Genomic DNA, 21,816 nt, shown 5'->3' with positions numbered 1-21,816 from the left:
GAAGAATTTGAAGTGGAGGAAGAGAAGGAGGTAGAAGGATTTGAAGTGGAGGAAGAGAAGGAGGTAGAAGAATTTAAAGTGGAGGAAGAGAAGGATGCAGAAGAATTTGAAGTGGAAGAAGAGAAGGAGGTAGAAGAATTTGAAGTGGAGGAAGAGAAGGACGTAGAAGAATTTGAAGTGGAGGAAGAGAAGAAGGTAGAAGAATTTAAAGTGGAGGAGGTAGAAGAATTTGAAGTGGAGGAAGAGAAGTATGTAAAGGAAGTTGAAGAAGAAAGTAAAGAGAAACTAATACAAACATCAGTTACCATTACACCCCGTCCAAACATCCATAGTCTCAACTTGAATCCCCTAAAGTGAGTACTGTAATATATTAATGTTACTGTATTTCCGTTGACTATAGTGTGATAATGTGATGGTTAAGTGATTCCGGAATCTGCAGTTGACTTTGATTGTCAATTATTTCATTGCCCTTCTGCCCTTTCATTACAAGTTGATTTTGATAACTTAGGTAAGATCAAATAATTTTCAGCTTTACAGGGAATGTAAAAGAATGCAGGAATTAAGTTAATCATAAAACCACTGTGCCAAGTTCATCCACCCTTGATGCTTGGTTTTATATACGATACTGTAGAGTCCAGTGCATTGATTAAGTGCTGTTGGAGTGACTTTGATATTTGTATATTGATACAATTGATACACATACTGCTTAAAATTCTAGTTTTTACCTTCCCAGCAGAAAAGATTTAGCTGGATATAATCATGGCATCACTATATTCCACTCATCTATCTGTAGATAAAAATATTTTCCCAAAAAAACATTCTGTTGTGGAAGTGAAGCCTATTCATTTTATTCTCAAATGATCATCCATTTTCATTCATGGTTTTAATTTAGATATACAGAGAGAGTGCTCTAGGAAATTTGGTGCTTAGAAAGTGAGATTTGTGTGAATACTTATCAGGGATGGAAATTAAAGTGCAAGTATTGAGGCAAGAAGGGTTGCACAGCTTGCAGACTCATTTATCTGTCACTGTCTTGCATTGCTAAAAAGTATAGATTCTTCCATTTTTTTTGTCATGGTATTTTTCAAGGGTGCACTTGAGTGAATGAATAATGTTAGGTAACAATTACAAAAATGAATAGGAAAAAAGTTGAATTTTTAAGGTGAAAGATTGTTGCCCTTACTTGTTCTTATGGTGTGTGTAAATAGGTCATATATACTTGAGGAAAACCACTTTTGTCAACTAGATTAGAGTATGTCAAAAGGATATTTGCACACATCCCCTCCCCCCAACACTTTTTTTTATGGTATGGGAAAAAAATAAATACAGTAAATAAAAAATAAATTGAAAACATGATGTAAGGCTTCAGAGATAATTAAGACATCCAAGGGTAGGTCAGTTCATATACTCATTAACTGAGCATATTGAGGGTGATATCTCAGTGAAGGCAGCTATTACTTAAATGACCCCAGCCAGATGCAGTTTTGCTGCCACAGAAATACATTTTCTTCTAGGGTTTTTATCAAAATCTTATTCAAACTAGTGTACTCTAACATGTTCTCTTAACTTTGGAAATATTAATTAGGAGTGTAGGTCAGCAAGAAATTTGGTATAATACCCTTTTATCACAACAGACACAGGATGAAGTACATATTTTGTTATCCATCTTTTTAAATAAGCCAATTATTCCCTTACTCTTATGTCAGGAATCCAGATTCCGGGATCCCAACGCCTCGTCAACCACTTCGTAGCTTCGTTGTCAAAACAAGTGGCATGTCACCTGTATTACACCAGAGGTTAGCAGGCTTCTCTAGGAGCCAAGCTTATGGGTGATGTGGGTTATGGACACATCTATTTAAATGAATTTGTCTGCTTGTGTAGATACTACATGATATGCTTTGGGGGCAGCTGAAACAGTGGTTTCTGACATTGTGAGCAATGTTTGAAATACTGTCTACATTATCAGATTTTTTTAATTTTTATTTTTTCCTTTAGATCTGTAACTCATATCATTATCCCTCTTGCAGTGACATCACTACAGATGTAGATGAAGTGGATACTAAACAATTTGAAGGGGAAGAGCAAGAATATTCATTTGTGTCCCCAAGTAAGGATACTACTAATAATGATGAGTTCTACAGCTTCACTGAAGAAGAATCTGTGGACAAATTTACGGAAGATGAAGAAGAATTAGAAGGAGCAGAGACGTCTAAAGAAGCAGGAAAGAGTGAGGATGAAGAAAAAGAAATGTTGGAGGGAACTGAAGAAAGTGACATTGAAGGTGTAGAGAGGTCAAGAGAACTGGGAGAAAGTGAGGATGACCGTGTACTGAAAGTTAAATGTACTGAAGAGGCAGATGATGACACAACCAGGCCACTGGAAGGTGATGAGGAGATGCATGATGAGGGACTTTATGATAATATGGATCCAGAAGAAACTGAAAAAGCAGAGGAGGAAGCCCTTTCATTTACGTTTGATGAAAGATCTGAAAGTACTCATTCAAGTATTGTTGATAACGATGAGTTTTGTATTGGGCTTCCCTCTGAGAATGAGGATATGCACGGTATAGAGGAAAGAGCACATGACACATTGAATTCTGCAGTTAAGGAGGGTGAAGAGGTTCCTGAGATGTGTTTGAATGAATCAGAAATAATCAATCCCCTTGAATTTTCTGATTCAGAAGAATCAGATACAGCAAATGACAAGTCATCAAATAGGGAGCAAGAAGAATTATTTATTAATGAAAACTTAGCCGCAAAAGAAAAAATATTGTCTGTTAATGAAGATATACCCACAGACGTAACAGAATCAGACATGAAGGAAGTGTGTGCCATGGAAAAGAGTTACATAACAGGAGATAAATGTGAAAATCAATCTACAAATAATGAACTTAAAGAAGAAGGATTGGTAGTGGAGGAAACTGTTGTTGATAATGGTATGCATATTATGGACACAGATCATGAGATCACAGAAGAGGAGGAGGAAATGATCGCTGATGCTATTTCTGATGAAGAAGACGATATCTGCTTATCCCTCAACGCATCTGAACGCTTCAGTCCTTTGCGTTTTTCTGATTCCGAGGAAGAAAAAAAGGAAACCGAGAGTTGTATCAATCAGGTAGAAGACATCTGTAGCAATGAAGCAAACTCAGCAGTTGAAGAAAAGCTGTCAGAAGTAAGTGAAGACCAGGGTGCTAAAATACTTGAAGGTAATAATGCAGAAGAAAAAAGTATGGAAGCAGATATCCCCGAAGAACAGAAAATTGAGGCAAGTACTCCTGCCGAGAGTAGTAATGAGCCTGATGTCATGGAGAGAGAAGATGAAGCAACTGTTGTCCTGGGTGAGACTGTGGAAGCAGTTGTTCCAAAACAAGAGGAAGGCAGTGGGGTGACAAACATTGATCAGCTTTGTTCAAATGACGTACAGGGAAATGAAGGTGAAATATCTGCAACAACCTCAGTACTTAAGGAAATTGCTGGTGTTTTGAATGAACAAGGAAATGAAGGTGAAATATCTGCAACAACCTCAGTGCTTAAGGAAATTGGTGATGTTTTGAATGAACAAGGAAATGAAGGTGAAATATCTGCAACAACCTCAGTGCTTAAGGAAATTGGTGATGTTTTGAATGAACAAGGAAATGAAGGTGAAATATCTGCAACAACCTCAGTGCTTAAGGAAATTGGTGATGTTTTGAATGAACAAAGGACTGAAACTGTCACAGAAAATAGTAAGTATGTCAAAGTAGATGAAAAAGGTTATTCTGAACAGGATTCTCAGGTCTTGAAATCTGAAGAAGAAGCTTACCAACCAGTTGAAATAAGCAGTGAAGAGGTGGTTCAGAAAACAGAGGTACTAGACTCTGAAGAAGTAACTGAAGAAAAACATGAGGAAATGGAAGTAACCAAGGCTATTAAAAATGAGGAAATGGATGTGATGGAAAATGAAATGCAAGTTTCTAAAATGACAACTCAAAATGGCAAAGGCGGAGAAAAAATATGTCAGGATAGTGTTTTGGGATCTAATTTGCAAGCAGTCAATCAGGAAGTCTCAGTAAAGGATGATAAGATTATCCCAGACAATGAAACCTCTATGGAAGTTACTGAGGAAACTAAATTATCATTATCGCCAAAGAGGGGTTCAAGTCCCATTGAAGCTGCTAACATTCCACCCGAAGCTACAGAGGATGCTACCTCATCTTCACCAAGGAGTTCAAGACTTAGTAGTGTTGTAGACACCGATACTACAATTGATGAAGCCATGGTCCAAAATGCCTCACCAACAGGGAGCTTCAGACATGGTGAGAAAATATCCCAACCCATCTCACCAAGCAGTAGCCCAAGACTTAGTAGTTCTGTTGACGCTTCTACAGTCCATGAGGAAATTACCCAATCATACTCAACAGGGAGGAGTTCTAGGCATAGTGAAGCAGCAGGCCCCTTGACATCAGATATTGAGAAAGATGGCGTGGCAGTTTCGCTGAAGGGAAGTTTGAAACATGGCGACGATACAAATGCCTTTACCAAAGTCACAGAGGCATGCAAAATAGTCTCAGCAAAGTTAAATTTGAGTGATGCAGAGATGTCTCCCATAGATACTGAGGAAAGAACTTTGACACTTTTGCCAAGTTCAACACAGGATGATACTGTAGACATTACTGTTAAAGTGGACAAGGAAACTCTATCACCAGATAAGTTTTCAACACAAGACTCTGAAACCACTCTCAAACCAGGAGAAAAACTTGCCATAAAGACACCACCACAACAGAGTTTAGAAAGTTTTTGTGCAGACACATCTTTGGTAACCACTCCCAAGAGAAGTGTAAGGCACACCCATGGAAGCGATTCACAAGTTGTAGTTGCAAAAGAAGACACCCCAAGTAAAGTAGCAACTCCTCTGAGACGAAGTCGCAGGCTGAGTTCTGCATCACCTGCCACCCCAAGTACACCAAATAGAACCAGTAAAACCATCACTAATGCAGAAGTTATTACACCAACTAGAGAACTATTTAAAGCAGCTGATGTGGTTGAAAGAATAACAAGATCTGGAAGGAAGATACTCCAAGTACCAACACCACTTACAAAATCAAGATCAGCTCAAGGTCCAACCCATGACACTCTTGACAAGAGGTCCACAAGAGGAACAGTTGTACCTGAAGAAGTTGAAAAGGTTTCCCAGAAATTGGAATTATCTCCTGGTGTTGCTACTCTTGGTGCAACAGCTTCTGTATTAAATCATAAGAGGTCTGTCAGTCCATCTACTCAGGATGTCTTGCCAACTCCTCCAGTATCGCCAACTGCACCTTCTGCTAGACAACAAAAAACACAAAACACTGAAGAAGATTCAGGGCGAGTTATTCTTACACGATCTAGGAGACGGTCTGCTCGACTGAGTGTTTCAGAAGAAACACTTGAAACCATTGTGGAAGGACAAAAGCTCGAAAGGGGTTCAGGGGGTTCAGAGATTGAAGAGAAAGATACCGTTTCTCATTCAACCAAAACTCCAATTAAAGGTACTCCAACAAGAACAAGGAGGTCAAGAAGGCTAAGTACCACCTCTGAAACTTTAGAAACCATTGCAGAGGATGCAGAACTTTCCTCAAGAGTAACTGGTGACCTCCGGACAGTGACAAGTACCCACGTAAAAAGCCATTTAGGGGTAGAAGAGTGGTCTTCAGACGTTCCAGAAAAGAAAACCCCTTTACGAACAAGAAGGAAGTCAATCACTAGTGATACTGCTGATGATACCCCAGAAAAGAAAACCCCTTCACGAAGAAGGAGGAAGTCAGTTGCTAGTGATTCTGTTGAAGTTACCCCAGAAAAGAAAATCTCTTCACGAAGAAGAAGGAAGTCAGTCTCGAGTGATACTGCTGATGACACCCCAGAAAAGAAAACCCCTTCACAAAAAAGAAGGAAGTCAATCACTAGTGATACTGCTGATGACACCCCAGAAAAGAAAACCCCTTCACGAAGAAGGTCAGTTGCTAGTGATACTGTTGAAGTTACCCCAGAAAAGACAGCCTCCTCACGAAGAGGAAGGAAGTCAGTCACTAGTGATACTGCTGATGACACCCCAGAAAAGAAAACCCCTTCACGAAGAAGGAGGTCAGTTGCTAGTGATATTGTTGAAGTTACCCCAGAAAAGAAAACCCCTTTGCGAAGGAGGAGGTCAGTTGCTAGTGATACTGCTGAAGTTACCCCAGAAAGAAAAAACCCTCGAAGGAAACTAAAAGAATCTCTTGGTGGAAGTGACACTGAAGATATCTCGCAAAGGAACACCCTTGATGTAACTGCAAGTACTATCAGACAAACTAGAAGACGATCAATGTCAGAAAAAGGGATATCAAGAAGAGAAGAAACAAATGCTTTAGAAATTACTCAGGTGAGTTACAAGTGGATTTTGAAGACATACATCAGATAAGAGATTATCCATTAGAGTAGAGACGTACACCAGATAATGCAGGGCTTCTCAAAAAAATTATACACAGATTTCCATGGAGATGTGTGAATATACAGCCCTCACTTCCGAGACATCCTGTATTTTATTAGATTAGAGATTTCAATCAGATTTTTTAATATTTATTCGAAATTAATTCTTGAGAGGCAGGTAATGTGTTTAATTAAGAAAGGAGGTTTTAAAAAATTATTATAACTACAGGTCGACCTTGATTTACGGGCATCTGATTTGCAGATTCTTGAAGTTATTCATTCATTTGATTTATTGACATAGACCTAGGAGTTATTGAATTTTCTGAATTTAAGAATTAGACCTAGAATATATTTTAATATTAAATGTAGTACTGTAAGAGAAAATGTCAAACTTCAGAGGTTGCAGTCCCTACATGATCCCAGAATGAGACAAATACAGTACCGTACTGTAAAGTAGTGTATATGTACAGTCCGGTACAAGTTAGGTTAAATCTCTTAAGTTGGGTGCACATTACATTAGCAGTTGGAGCATTATAATAGTACTGCCTCCTTCCATTTACTGGCCGACTTATTTACTCACATAATCTAGCAGAAAGCTTTAGAGTGTAGATTGAAGATTAATACTGTATAGGAATCCTATTTTAAATTTCAGCTCAAAGTGAAGTGATTTTGTTGTGATGGAGAGGAAGAAACTAACGACTTTGGGTCCATGACCTGGCAGGCTTAGTGAATGCAATACAGTATTTATTATATTCCTTAGCTGTGGGCTCATTTGTAAAACGGGATTTCAAGATTAATTCGTTCATGTACTGATCTTAACCAGATACAGTATTGTATAATTTTTTCTCCTATCAGATTTCTCCAGATAGAATGTCCACCAGATCCAGTGGGACAAGTTCAGTCACAAGTATAAAAGGTGAGGGACCATATGCTGTACTGTATAACACATAGTTTCATGTTATTTTATATTTTTTTTTCTAAATTACATAACTATTTTTTTTTTAATTCATAAATCTGTTTAGTCCTCCCCCTACAGGTACGTATATGGTCAATAAAGAACATGGAAAAATTCATCTTCTGTCCATAATGAGAAAAATACCTTTAGAGGGATTATAAATTTGGCCATTATATTTTGTAATAAGATGTATTGAGACTTGTACTGGTGTAATCTAATTTGCTCTGACTTTATTTAGTTTGCTAGTGTGTTTCTCAGTTTATCTTGACTGAAGAATTTTTGCATTAAAAGTGAAGTGTATATTGTATAGTACTGTTTATTTTGTGCAACTTGTATCAGTACTGTATAATTTAATACTTTATACTGTTGTTATTTCATGGATTATTCACTACAACAGACTCAGAAAGCAGCGAAGAGGATAATATTATCAAAAGGCGTTTTTCAAAGCGACAGTCAGAAAGGGGTGGCAAGATAATTAAACCCATTCACCCAGTTGTTGAGGAACTATCCACTGGACGTAGGAAGAGTCGTAGGCTTACTCTGTCCTCTACACTGTCTACAACTGCTATGCTCCAATTACCAAACCAGCCACATAAACCTTCTCGAAAATCTGTAACGTCTCTGAAGGTTTATACAGAATCAGGTGAGAGTTGTTGGATTTGTTAATTTTTATAAGCAAACATAGGTAAGTTGTATTAGAATTAAATTTAATTTAGTTGTACCATCCTTTGTTTTGAAGAAAAAATGCCTGAGCCCTTGTGTGGTAGCAGCTTTTTAATTCATGCCATTATCATATTTACTCATTTAAAGAATATTCCATTTCACATTTAGTCCTCGTTGATTTGTAATACGGGTAACCATGGCTAATCCTACCAAGTGTGGAAAATGGCCTTAAAATGATGATTAACCACTCTTTATACAGTACTGTTCAGTATGGGAAGCCTTGTGGTGCCTGTGTCAGCACCCCAGAAACTGGATATTTGTAAATTGGCAACTGCTTTTATAAGAAAAATTAAGCTTCTCCAAAGTACTTAGCCACAATTGTGTCCAAACATCAGCTTTCTAGCTCAAAAATTGCCTGAACAAGAAAGAAAGCAAACTAATAGAACAACTACTGAGTACTGTACATTCCTTTCAGAACTCCTATCTTTGGGGCAAACATCTAGAAATGGAATATGGGAGGGGAGGGTTTACAGTAACAGTGGAGTGGATGTATATTGATTCGAAAGTATTAAATCAAGTCTCCCCTTACCACCACACGCACAACCTTTTTCCCCTTCACTTACTATCAATACAGTACTCGTAACATTTTGGCCAAGATGCCTAAATATAAGAGATCAGGATAATACAGTAACAAACAGTTGAAAGAACGCACATGCATAGTACTGTACACCCATCATTGTTGACCCTTGACCCAGAACAGGCTTCAGTCCTACACATTGAGAGAGTGTTTTCTTTTCTCGTCTCTTTTTTTATTTTTTTATTTTATTTTTTTAAATTGTTTACATGGGGATCACTTTTCAGATGAAGGTGAACCCTTATTGACCCCAGAGCCTGATCACAGAATCGGAAAATCGAAAAAGTCTCTTCCATCATCCACATCTATATTGCTTATTCAGGGCTCAGATGAGGATGAAGAGATGGTCTTAGAAGGTGGCATGGACACTGCAGATGAGGCAGACGATGAAGGTAACAAGGCTGAGTTTTTATTTATGACGATGATGCTTAATTTCACTGTACACTACTGCAATATAACTTATAAATAGAGTGTTTAAATAATGTTTACCCATTTGAATGCTCAAAGTAAAGAACTAGGATTTATTTATTTTTTTATTATATTTTTTTCATATTTATATAGACCCCTTTATTGGCAGTGAAATTATTAATATTGTTTATAATCTTTGAGTATTCTAGTTTAATATTCCTTCAGGTACAGTATATGTCTTATCAGCTTGGTAATTTACTTTGCTCCTCTCCCTATCCTTTACCTTTGTTGTCTTCTTTTTTACCAATTTACAATTTTTTTACATTTATTTAAACTTCTTACTTTTGCCATATTACAATAGTTTTGTTTTAATTGTTTTTTTTTTGTTTTGTTAGTTTTGATCTCGGCAAGTGTAAGCATGGCACAGGACAGCCCAGATCTGCCGTTGAACTTAATTGAGGTCGTTGGGAAGGGTAAGAATAAACGAAAGGGTAGCCTGTCACTAGGCCAGAAGGGAAGGAGAACCACCAAAATTCCCAGGCGATCACTACACTCACTCAAGATCCATGCAGAGACATCTAAGAATAAAGGTAGACTTTTTCTTTTTTTTTTACCTAGAGTGCTCTAATCTGTTTTGTTTTAGCTGTATAGGGTATATAAAATACATTCTGTTTGTGTGTCTGCATGTTAACACTTTTGAAGAGTTGAAATTTGGTAAGGAGGTGCAAGTGGCCTGAGAAATGGTTGAGTACTATCTCCTATTCCTGCAGGGGATGACCACAACCCCCTCACCCTTGGGTCAGTTCACAGTTTTGAAGATAGAAAGTTGAATTTGGTTGGGAGGTGTGGGTGGCCTAGAGGATGGTAATGCACTTCTCTTCTGTCCCTCCACCTGGGTGAAGCCAGGTACATTAGCAATTATAAGTTTGATTGACCTTTAGCAAAATAGTGACCGATAATGCAGTACAGCATAGTGGCAGACTGTCATTTTACTTATTGTCTTTATTAAAAGCATTTGTATGTAAAACAAATGGTCATAAATTTCTCATTTTTGTGTTTTGAACTTCTTCAGCTTTACCTCTAGGAAGCTAGAGGCATAATAATGTACATTGGCTATCGGTTCATTATAATGAACTTGGGATGGATACAGTTAATTTGAGGAATTCCTTAAATATTCCACAGCATGAAAATAAGCATGTTACATGCTTGGGCTTTATTTCCCCCCCCCCTCTCATAGTGTGATGTTTGAATGTGCATGGATGTATTCAGTTATAAGGAGAGAGAAATTGAAACTGGTGAGAGAAAAGCTGAGGGGCAAATGGGAGTTGAACTAGGGACAAGAGAAGGGAGTAGTCAGAAGTGCATGGAAAAGTGAGTGCAGATGGTATGGATAATGTTATTAAGTGATCAAATGTGGAGTTAAGAGAAAGGATATCAGGGGATCAGTCTTAAATTATATTAGGTCAGATTAAGAGTAAGGAGAACATATCTGAACTTTGCAGTCATACAATTGGCAGTTTTTAGCACAGAGATGTTACCTAAAATATATACAGTATTTGGAAATCTAAAGATTTTGCAGACCCCCTCCTTTCAGTTGAGTTTCTGTAAGTAATGTTTGGGAATATATTTAATTATAAAAAATTAGAAAGCATGGAATAAAAACTTATTATAGAAAGGCAACACTTTTTGAGGCTGTTGTAGAGAAACTTAAGGAGTTTGTGCCTATGTACATTTTCTTTTACAGCAGAAGATGTAACAGGTGTAGCTGTAACCACCACTAAACTTTCACAAAGATCTTCACGGGGGTCTAAAGACACATCAGTATTAGGAATGGCTCCAGAAGACACAAGTGTGTTAAAGGAAGCAGACTCAGATAATGATGATGTATTTATGGAGAACAAAGGAGAAATTAAAAAAACTGTTTTAGAAGAAGAAGAAATAGAAAAAGGACAGGAAGGGAAAGTAACCATGACAGAAATGGAAAAAGAGAAAAGAGAAACAGATGAAGACAATGAGGAACATTCTACTGCACCACAGTTTCAGTTTGCAAAGCCTAAATCTGTTACTAGTACAAGAAAAGTTCGAGGTACGTTAACTCGCAGTTTTATGTTCATTATTAGTTTTATAAGAGAAAGGCTACATTTAATGTATTATTATTTTGTAATGCAATACAGGGGTATGAATGTTTATTAGCACATACAGCTGTCCATATTAATGTCTTCATTTCCTCAATGCCTATTACATTATCATATCACTAGTTGAGTATAGAATACAGGTAGGTCAAAGAAATCCCAAAGCCCCTCCCCCACTCAGTTGAAAATTTTATTTTCCTGTTGCAATGCATGGATATGGCAGTAAATGATTGATTTTTCTGGTGTTGCTGATGTGATGTATGAAATAACTTGTAAATGGGATGGAAATCTTGGGGTTCTTTTGAGGTAGGGGCCACCAGAGAATACATCTGTTAAGGCAGCAAGGATAAATGAAAGTGACTGAGTGAAGAAGAGTTTGTGTCACTCTTGATTCCAGTTACTCTGCACTATTGTGTTAACGAGTTTATAAGGGTTTTAAAAAAAGTGGTTAGGCATACGAAATTTGTTTTTACATTTGAAGAATTGTACTTTAATCACATTGTTTTGCCATATAGGTAGGTTTGTTACCCAGAATTACCAGTTATTTGCAGGTAAAAACTGCATATTATTAAAAGATACAGTATGAAATATGTTTTGACGATTAAGAGCTACTGAATAAGAATACAATACCCAAAATTTTATAACGTACATTCTTAACACTGTCACGCTTTTTTCCAGCTTTGGAGTACCTCACAAGTGAAGCTGTAGAGTTTCTGTTTTCCCCCCCTCAGGTTGCTGGAAGGATTGTTCGGTATGTATTTTTTTATTATCCTCTTTTACTCTTTAATTCAAATTGACTACTAGTTTGAATAGAGGTAAAATAAGAGGCAGAGTGTTTCAAATATCTGAGTGAATGTCAGAAAATGAAAGCATAATAAATTGAATTGCAGAGTAACAAGGGGGAAAAAATATAGTAATAGGTGGATTGATAGGTACATGGAGATGTGGAGACTGGTAAAGTGTTTAGTTCAGAGAAGAGGGAAAGACCAAAGAGATGATTGCTAAAGAGTGAAAGGGGTGGATATCCAGGAAGCAGCAGCATGTGTCTATGGCTGGAGAACATGGTATTGAGTAATTTTGGGGGAAGGACATACTACTGATGAGTGTTGCTGCCCTGTGTAAAGCGACAGGTAAACCAGATAATTATGTGGTATTGACAGCAGTAGTAATATATGAATGAAAAAGGAATTTAGGCTTGTGTATTTGCTCTTGTTTTTAGGTACCCTGTATTAGGCAGAAGAAGCATGTTTAAAAATATTCAATTAATTTTTTCTTGATCTTTTTGGAGCAATTCTTAACACACACGGGCAGATCCAGGAATATAAGGGGGGGGGGAGATTCCAAGAAGTTGTGGATAGGGGAACATGACAGGCACAGCAATCCCACCCAGTTGCGGGGGAGATGGAGGGGGGGATATTTCTCTGACCCCCTATTTTTATTTTATTTTAATCTGAGTAATATTATAGACATATTGAGGTCATTTTAAAGCCATGTGCACTTGATAATAAGAGATATTCTGAGGTCAGTGGTAATTACTTTTTACTATACAAAAACACCTGAGTACAATATTACATAAAAGAAAAAGTATTGGAATTTTCTGATGAAAGGGTGGTCGAGCCCAATACATATTTTATTACGGCATAGTTTCTGGAGATATTTTATTTTGAAAAATATGGGTTAGATTTTTTTTATTCTTTTGATTACACGAAACAGTAGTTTTTGTGTTTAATGGGAAAATTCAGTCTTTTATAATATCACTGAATGGAGAAGAGCTGGCTGGAGGTTGTGACAACATTTAGAGATTTTGGAGGAATGAAGCAAAGATAGAAATGGACAAGTTTAAATTAATAATAGAATAATGCAAGGAAGAAGTGGAGCCCCATGAGTATATAATAACGGGAAGAGATTGTGTTTTGTGTGTGAGATGGCTAGTTGATAAGGTTAAAATTTAAGTTGTATGAATGTAGGGAATGGATGAGAGCATTGGTAAGTTAGAGATGGGCAAGATAGATCTATGAAAACACTATTGGAAGCATGAGAATAAGGGTGAGGCCAAAAAGTGGACAGCCTTTATAGTGGAATTAGGTCAAGTGGTGTATGATAGAAGCATGATTCTCGATTATGTACATTTATGTCTTGTATGTTTTTGCATTGATTAAGTTTGTTTTCCTTGAGCCACCCACAGTAAGGTGGGAATGGAGTAAGAATAATAGATGGTAAATTATTTGTTCAGTTTATGGAAGTGGTTTGAGTTAGGACTGAGAAAAAAGCAACTGTTATAAAGGTTTTGTGTGATTCAGTAAGGTAAAAGATATTAAATGCTGTATTTTTATACTAAAATTTCTCTATTATTAATATCTTTCCTTAGACACCATGCCAAGTTAGAAGAAGGAGTCAAAACAAGCTCTAGTGAATCGGAAACAGAAAGTGAAACAGGAAAAAGGACTTCACGAAGAAAACAATAGTTTTACACAGGATTCAGCCAAATCCAATTGTTACTGATGTGTGCATGTCCAATACTTAAGTAGGTTTATTCCTGTTAAGTTATTCTACTTCAGTTTTACAATAGTTTACAATGGAACAGCTATTTGTATGATTCCCAAGATTTACAAGGTATGGGGTGGTTATTTGACAGTACGTATACAGTAATAGTATACCCTATACATGGGAATGACCTTTGAAAGTGCAGCTTTAAGTGGATAGGAACTGCAAAAGATGACCCTCACTACAGTACAATACTGTATATGCTTTTCAGTTTGTTTCCTGTTATATTGAAGGAATTATAGGAGATACAATTATTTTTGTTGTGTTGCAGCCAGTGCTCAGTAATAATCTATTTCTGTGAAGGTAAACCCCATTAAGGAAAGTAAAGTATTGTCATCATGAAAATTTGATGCATATAATGTAAATTTTAACCTTACACGTTAATTAACCAAACTGGTAGAACAAGTTTTCACCACTGTATATGTCGTCATTTAGTATATACAGAGTATAACAGAAAATGGTTCATATAGGTCTTTTTTTGTACAAGAACTGTATACAGAAGAATAGCTTATGCTATGGTTTTTGTAAGCTAAAATGCAGTGCTTTTACCAAGATGAATTTTGGGAACCAAATGTATTGATTATGATGATCGGAATATAGTTTGGATTGAATGTTACAAGTTTTATTCTTACTCTATTTTAATATTTGTAGTACAGTACAGTAGAGTATTTTCAGTAGTTTGGTGTGTTTATAATATATATCTTAGTAATCCAGTTATTTTATATAATTCTGTTCACCTATTCTGTTGATTAGGTTGAACATAACAAGGCTGTGATAAATGTATAGGATTACCAACATTACGAGTAAATGTGGATCTAGTGGGTAAACCTTCAGGCTCTAAGAGGGTGAAGGGAGGGTAGTCTTGTTATTTATTTTGTTGGTGTGAATGCTGACACATCAGTTTAGTTAGGAAGCATATTGTTGGCTTTATTGCCCAGACATAAGTTATTTGGTGTAAAACACTGGCCTGAATGTATAGTTTATCTTCAAACATCCAGGATGAATTATACACTTTATTTATATAAATGTCACATTAAAAGAAGCAGTGATATGATTTTTGTACTTGAACCTACAGTATAGATAAAAAAAATTTACATAACTTCTTAAGTAGAAAGAATTGTCCATATTTTCAGATAAGACAAACCTAAATTATGTACTTTACTCCTGTTTCATTCTGGCTGTGACCTCAAACACAAAAGTTATGAGGAAATCCAGAATTGTAGAGTCCTCGATGATTATGAGAGAACACACCTAGCTTACTAATGCTCAGTTATGGGATTGTAGGTGCAACTGACTGCACTATAGCTGTATTTGAAGAAGTTATGTACTCACTAAATCTGTTTTGTAGAAGCAGCGGACAAAATAACTCATGACACATTTTGCCACACAACAAGAAGTATGTTTAGTAAATGTAAAACTACATAGTGGTATGTTCATCATTGCACAACATGTTATTCATATATGTAAATACAGTGATACCCCATGTGAAGCTTCATCATCATTTCGGGATCACTAGTGGAATTTTGTGTATTCCAAGGCCTGGCGAGTATAATTAATGCGATAACGTTTCTGGGACCTGAACTGGCCAACTCTTCAGTGTGATATTGTACATGCTTTTTAAGTTATGGTTTGGAGCTTGATTTAATGAACCACCATTAAGTTGAATCCTGGCAGAACCAGGTGCATTGAAACATTGTAAAAGTGTTTGTAGACATTTCACTTTAATTATCATAAACATATGAATATGTTTGCTTATCTTTCATTGACATGTGTGAAGTTGGATTCAGTAGATTAGTAACTTAAAAAGTTACAACAAAAGAGCTGCTATAATGTTTAATTTGTATAGTACAGTACTATTCAGTGTTGCATAAATAGCATGTATTGTACTTAAGTCAAGTTTCCTCTTTACTGTACAACGTACATATTCCTGTAATTATATGAATGATAAATATGATTTCTTGAAAATTAATTCCAAAGAAAGTGGGTGCCATGTTCTATTTTCTATACTGTACTCAGAGATCATAAGCATCTATAGTGGAACAAGGTTTTATTTTGTTAGGTTATAAATGCTTTTTCATAATAAAAGATTAGCCTCTATATCTACATATGTATATATTTTGTTTATTTCATTCTGTATACATAAATCGATTTTTACAAATATGCTAAGGTTCATACACTGGCCATTTGGGGGCCTGAAATAACTTCACAGTTCACACTGGTCTTGCCCCTTGGTGATATTTATGTTCAAGAACACGTATTTTCTCTTGGAAATGGAAACTGATGGACAGTATTTAAATACTTTACTACATTCAGAATAATATAAATCACATTTGAAAAATTATAGATCTTGAAGAATACAGTCGTCCCCCTGCTATACAGACAATGTGATTTTGAAAAGCCATCCATGAAGTGAAAGCAATATTTCCAGTGAATTCCATTATATAACTGGAAATGTGTTCATGTGGGGGAAAAAGGCGACAAAAAAAAAAAGTTCCAAGTGATTTTGTTTTTAACACATTAAATGGAATACAGTATTGTACATATTTAATCGTGTATTAGATCATTTCATAATTCACAAAAGTGTTGAATTTAGCTCTCCAGAATTGATGGACATTACTGTGTGGTAAAAGTGGCTGTTCCATATTTATCACATCACTACTTATGGATACTTAAAGGCGTAGCTACTTGAACAATTACTATTACATTTATTTTCCTTTTTTTTTAAATACATTCCTATGATAAAAAAAAATTCATTTGGAGAGGACTGTCCCGAGTAGTTTTAAATAAAACCGTTGAAGGATGTTTTCAAGTCAAAGTGAACCTTGTCTCGATATCACATATTTCAATTACAGTACAATATCTGTAATTTGCTGGGATATATCCAACTCCCATGCCATGTTTTTAATACTGTACTGATACAAGACATCTGTAATCTGCTCTTTATTTATTTAATTTTAAATGTAGCTATGATGATGCATTGTAACCTACAGAAAATGCCGACTCAAGCCTTTCACCACTTATCATGCCATTACTATACAGTACAGTATTGAGAATACTCATCAATCGCTCTCCATAAACATTCGACAGTGGGATGGGATAAAGATGATGAAGTACATCCCATATATACCAAGTTTTGTTACAGATGATTATATGATAAACTAAACAGTCTATGGGCAACTTTATTCAACGAACTGGTACTCGAAGAATGACTACACTGTATTTGACTGAGTTTTCTTGACATCGACAGCAGAGGTTATTAAGGTTACTTATTTTTCTTTATGTATTAGTCCAGGGCCATTATAAGTCAGTCAGTCATAAACTTTTATGAATAATATAATGATATAAATAGCATTCTTATTCTAACCAAACTAAAGTACTGTGAGTACTGTAAAATGTTTTACTAATTTTGACAGGTAATGAAATTTGGGGGACCTCTTGGTCTCCCAAGAGGTTCAGTGAGAGTCATCCTTCATAGGCTCAGTCTTAGTAAACGAGGAATTCGGAGAACGTAGATACAGATTGCCCACGAGGGGCTAGTTTATTGGGCACACCCTTACATCCTGTGCAAGGTGAAGCACAGAAGCGTTTACAGTGCCCAACTGGGAAGCATGCGGAGTTCATGCTTGCCTTTATGACTCGTGCATTAAGGGCGTGGAAGCCTGGAGGGTCATGGGTTTTGTCAGCAAGTTACATAAAGTGACAATGATGAGTGTGGGGGGATTCCCGGTACAATTTATCTGTTTATGGCAAAGTGTGGCAGGTCCCTAATAATGTCAAGTGCTAGGCATGTCACTAGTACTCTGAAAAGCTTTCAAAGGTCAGTAGGGTCACACTGGACAGTATCCGACCCAAGTGGGTATTGAACCCGAGTCGCAGTTGGGAGGCAACTCGGGAAAGCGCTATACTGTCTTGGTATTCATCACCCAGGTGTGACTCAAATTAGATTGACATTTTCTACTTTGCGGTTGTCACAAAATTCCGCAAGCTATTTTGTAATGCACTCAGTATTTAGAAAAGTGAAGCCAAGTGGGAGTTTAATAATTAACGTACCGGTAACAAACACAAATACTACAATACATATTCTACTTTAAAACTCTCAATCATGAATAGGCAATGAACATTAATTACAAAATAATGCATAAACTTAAAAAAAGCAACTTTGAATTTTATTTCCATCTGTTGTTTACATGGTAATTGCGAACTAAAACTGCTATGGTTTAAATCTGTCATTACTGAATGGCATAATGTTTTACTGATACTGTGACATCGCTTACCCTTGTTTTATGTACCGGGTATTGCAACATCGTGAATCACCTGACACTGTACTATAGCGGTTTACCCTCCATCCTAGTGGGGGCTTGCACGGGGGACCTTATCCAGTGGTTTCAACATGCTGTTTTTTATTATAAAATTAGATATATAAGATTAATGATAATTAATTTGCTCTTAATGTGGACTTGAGTATTCTCATCAGCCAAAAATGAGAAAATAATCATTGTTACAAGTAAATAAAATAGGCGCACCCCATTCTCGTATCCCCTAAAGTGCCTCTCGGCTCCCTACAAGAACAACAGACTTCCTTGAGGAGTAATCTTCGCAACCCCATTATTTCCGCTTTTTGAGCAAACTAATGATTATATCTTCACCGCACAATGTCAAAAAAGGCGGTGTAAGAGGGTGGTGGGGCTCGGGTGGCGGGATAATGGCGACTATTGGTAACGGTGAGACTCAGCCGTGAGGTTGGTAGCCTTGACCGACATAACCAGCTGAGCTCTCCCACTGACAACCAAACATAATAAATTTTACACGTTATGTACCGCTCATCTTAATTTCCATGTGACTACTTGCAATATGTGTCCGCCTTGCCTTCAATGAACCTTTTCAGCTAAAATTGAGACTAATTTATCAAGAGCCTATAGCGTAAGATTCAGATTTGCCCCCGAGGGGGCTAGTTTATTGGGCACCCCCTTACATCCTGTGCAAGGTGAAGCGCAGAAGCGTTTACAGCGCCCAACAGGGAAGTATGAAAAGTTCATACTTGCCTTTATGACTCATACATTAAGGGCGTAAAAGCCTGAAGGGTCATAGGTTCTGTCAAGGTACATAAAGTGAGAGAATGATGAGTGTGTGTGGGGGGAAAGTTCCCGGTACATTTTATCTGTTTATGGCAAAGAGTGGCAGGTCCCTAATAATGTCAAATGCCAGGCCTGTGACTAGGAGGGATACCTATAGCGTAAGCAGCAACATCATGACAGTAATCTCACCCCGTCACTACTACATACATAATTTATGAACGAAAGACTACATCCTCCTTGACAGAACTTCGACCAATATTCCAATTGGGACATACGATGTAAACGAATATCCTCTTCAGTTATCCCTAAAACGCTCGAGTTGAATGTCATGCCCAGGGGCGGATCCAGGAATATCAAAGGGGTGGGGGGAGTCCAATAAGTTGTGGTTGGGGGAACATGGTAAGCACAGCGAGCCCACCCAACTGGGGGTTGGGAAGATCTGTGTAACCCCCCCCCCAAATGAAATCTGACCAATATCATGGGCATTTTGAGACATGTGCACCTGATATTAGGAGATATTTTGAGTCAATAGTAATTATTTTTTACTATACAAAAAATTAAAGAAAACGCATTGGAATTTTCTGATGAAAAGAGGGGGGGTGGGGAAAAGTCCGGACCCCAGGACCCTCCCCTGAAATCAAGTGTAGACAGCACTTAACTGAAGGAGCTATTAAGCGATTCCTCACTCAGCCGTTTGCAATCACCGGAAAGGCCATCTTCATGTAAACTGCACAACGAACGAGAAAGAAGAAGAGGACGATGTAACTTCAATTTGTTAGCACATGACCGTGCCCTTCGCAAGGAAAGATTATTTAGGGACCCACATGCGTTAGTAGCTCAAGATTTCATGCTAGTGGCAGTTATCAAAGTGTAGTGGGTGACGACTGTAATAACCCAATCGAGTGTTTCGAGAATTATAGACAAAGTGACATTTACTCTCTACATGGAAATAAGAAGAGAAATCAAGATGACGAGAGGAGCTGGTGAAATAGCACAACCTAACCTAACCCAACCCAAATGTGATAGGATCCATAGACTGTATTCACATTCTCATTAGAGCACCGCGTGTGAATTAAGGTGCTTATGTCAACTGTAAACAATATCATTCATTGAACCTTGACCAGCATCCAGGGTTTTCTTGAGGACTGGGATTACTGTAGGTGTACTGTCTTGGTGCTACAGTACTACTGACGCTGTTCACTGATGCCGTAGTTATATCACTGACATTGTACAAGTGTATAAGGAGTATCATAACTACAGTAGATGGTTTTGTTCAGATGACCTCCAACTTCAAGTAGAAGAATAAAGATCCTTCATGGAAAACTGGTATTATCATCTTAGCCAAAATTTGGGTACAGTCTTCTGCCACCCTCTAGCATTTATATTGGTTTCATTTTATGCAAAAGGAAGAAGTATCTCCCACTGGTAGGTGGAAGAGTCTAGTCTTCATTTTCCAAGACAGTTAACCAACAGTTCCTTACTGCTTTCTACACAATCTCAAACCCCCTTTTTCTTGACACCCTCCCCCACTCCTTTCTTATTAATTCCCTTCCCTCTCCCCTCCTTATCTCCTTGTCCACAGGAAAAAATAACATCCGGAGATGACTACTCTTTGTAAACGACCTTACTACGATACGAATACCAATGGAAATCCGAAATCCGTATACAGTGTATATATAGGAATTTCTGGACAAGAGGCAGATTATATATACAGGTATATATATATATATATATACAGGTATATATATATATATATATACAGGTATATATATATATATATATACAGGTATATATATATATATATATATATATATATATATATATATATATATATATATATATATATATATATATATATATACAGTATATATATATATATATATATATATATATATATATATATATATATATACAGGTATATATATATATATATATATATATATATATATATATATATATATATATATATATATATATATATATATATATATATATATATATATATATATATATATATATATATATATATATATATAATGGATTGATATTCCGTGACCATCATAATATCTGGAACAAAATCTGCACGGCATACCATATTTGGCAAGGAAACTATTTAAAAGACTTACATATTCTCGTTCATCCGCCAGCCTTTGTTGAAGCATGCAGGGAGAGCGGGAGATGGAGGGAGGAAGGGGGAGCTGTGTTGTTCTCTTGTGGTTTAGTTAGGGGTAGGAGGTGTCTGGGTGGGGGATAAGGAGGGTTCTCGGAGGGGTATGAGGAAAGAGGGAGTATTACAGGTTTCCATAAAAACCTCTCCAACAAGTAGTGGGAGACATGTTGCCAACTATGACTTTCTTGATGGTCACAAATTTTCCATTTTCTAGGATTCTATTAGCTTTTTTTTTAACGTTCTTAGGTTATTTACTTCTTTTTTTGTGTGTGTAAGATGTTACATGTGTTTCTGGTGTAGGTGTATGTGAAAACTTACAATCACCAAAGAATACGACAGTTGTAAAAATAGATGAACAGTTGCCAACGTTTAATATAATATCATGTATGAGGATTCTTGTGTCGGATATATTGTATCAGTTTTTGTACCTATTGATATTATTGCCAACCATCTTGTCAAACTTCATCGCTAAACTGTAATGATACATTTATCAGCTTGTTTTTAAACAGCTTATAAGCACTTGAAATGAGGACGAGGAAAGAGAACAGTAACCTTCCTGAATTGCTTTACAAGAGGCGGCATTGGTCAAGAGATACCGAAGATAACTGAATTACCATTTGTGGCCGATTCTCTCGGCTCACCTTTAAAGGCCTCCTGGGGACACCAGCATAAAATACATTGTCTATAAAGGTTATAATCAGTGAAAAGCAAAGGCACCATTGGCCCTAACGCGCCTGTGGTACACCAGCCCATCCTCAAGGTCATTAAATGTCTGTGCGGCTTCTAGGTTACTTCCATGTCTTCGTCTTT

The 21,816-nt window shown here is 36.8% G+C and overlaps 1 protein-coding gene across 1 annotated transcript; it reads left to right on the top strand.

Moving 5' to 3' along the window:
- The first annotated feature begins 161 nt into the window (after positions 1-161).
- Positions 162-15,872, top strand: LOC121861632 (microtubule-associated protein futsch-like). Its single transcript, XM_042359522.1, has 10 exons — positions 162-353; positions 1,707-1,796; positions 2,028-6,378; positions 7,281-7,341; positions 7,778-8,023; positions 8,905-9,069; positions 9,481-9,675; positions 10,830-11,171; positions 11,896-11,968; positions 13,586-15,872. The coding sequence occupies exons 2-10, from the start codon at positions 1,774-1,776 to the stop codon at positions 13,680-13,682; spliced, it is 5,553 nt and encodes a 1,850-aa protein (XP_042215456.1). The 5' UTR covers positions 162-353; positions 1,707-1,773; the 3' UTR covers positions 13,683-15,872.
- The last annotated feature ends 5,944 nt before the right edge of the window (positions 15,873-21,816 follow it).

Source organism: Homarus americanus, unplaced genomic scaffold, assembly GCF_018991925.1.
Source record: "Homarus americanus isolate GMGI-L3 unplaced genomic scaffold, GMGI_Hamer_2.0 scaffold9847, whole genome shotgun sequence".
Taxonomy (NCBI): Eukaryota; Metazoa; Arthropoda; class Malacostraca; order Decapoda; family Nephropidae; genus Homarus; species Homarus americanus.
Note: the sequence above shows the minus strand (reverse complement) of the source record. Positions and strands in the feature narration are given on the sequence as shown.

Bases quoted from the DNA above. Each gene is read 5' to 3' on its own strand.
- LOC121861632 (XM_042359522.1), top strand. From the start codon at position 1,774: ATGTCACCTGTATTACACCAGAG. The intron at 1,797-2,027 runs GTTAGCAGGCTT...TCCCTCTTGCAG, and splicing joins TCACCTGTATTACACCAGAG to TGACATCACTACAGATGTAG. The intron at 9,676-10,829 runs GTAGACTTTTTC...TTTCTTTTACAG, and splicing joins AGAGACATCTAAGAATAAAG to CAGAAGATGTAACAGGTGTA.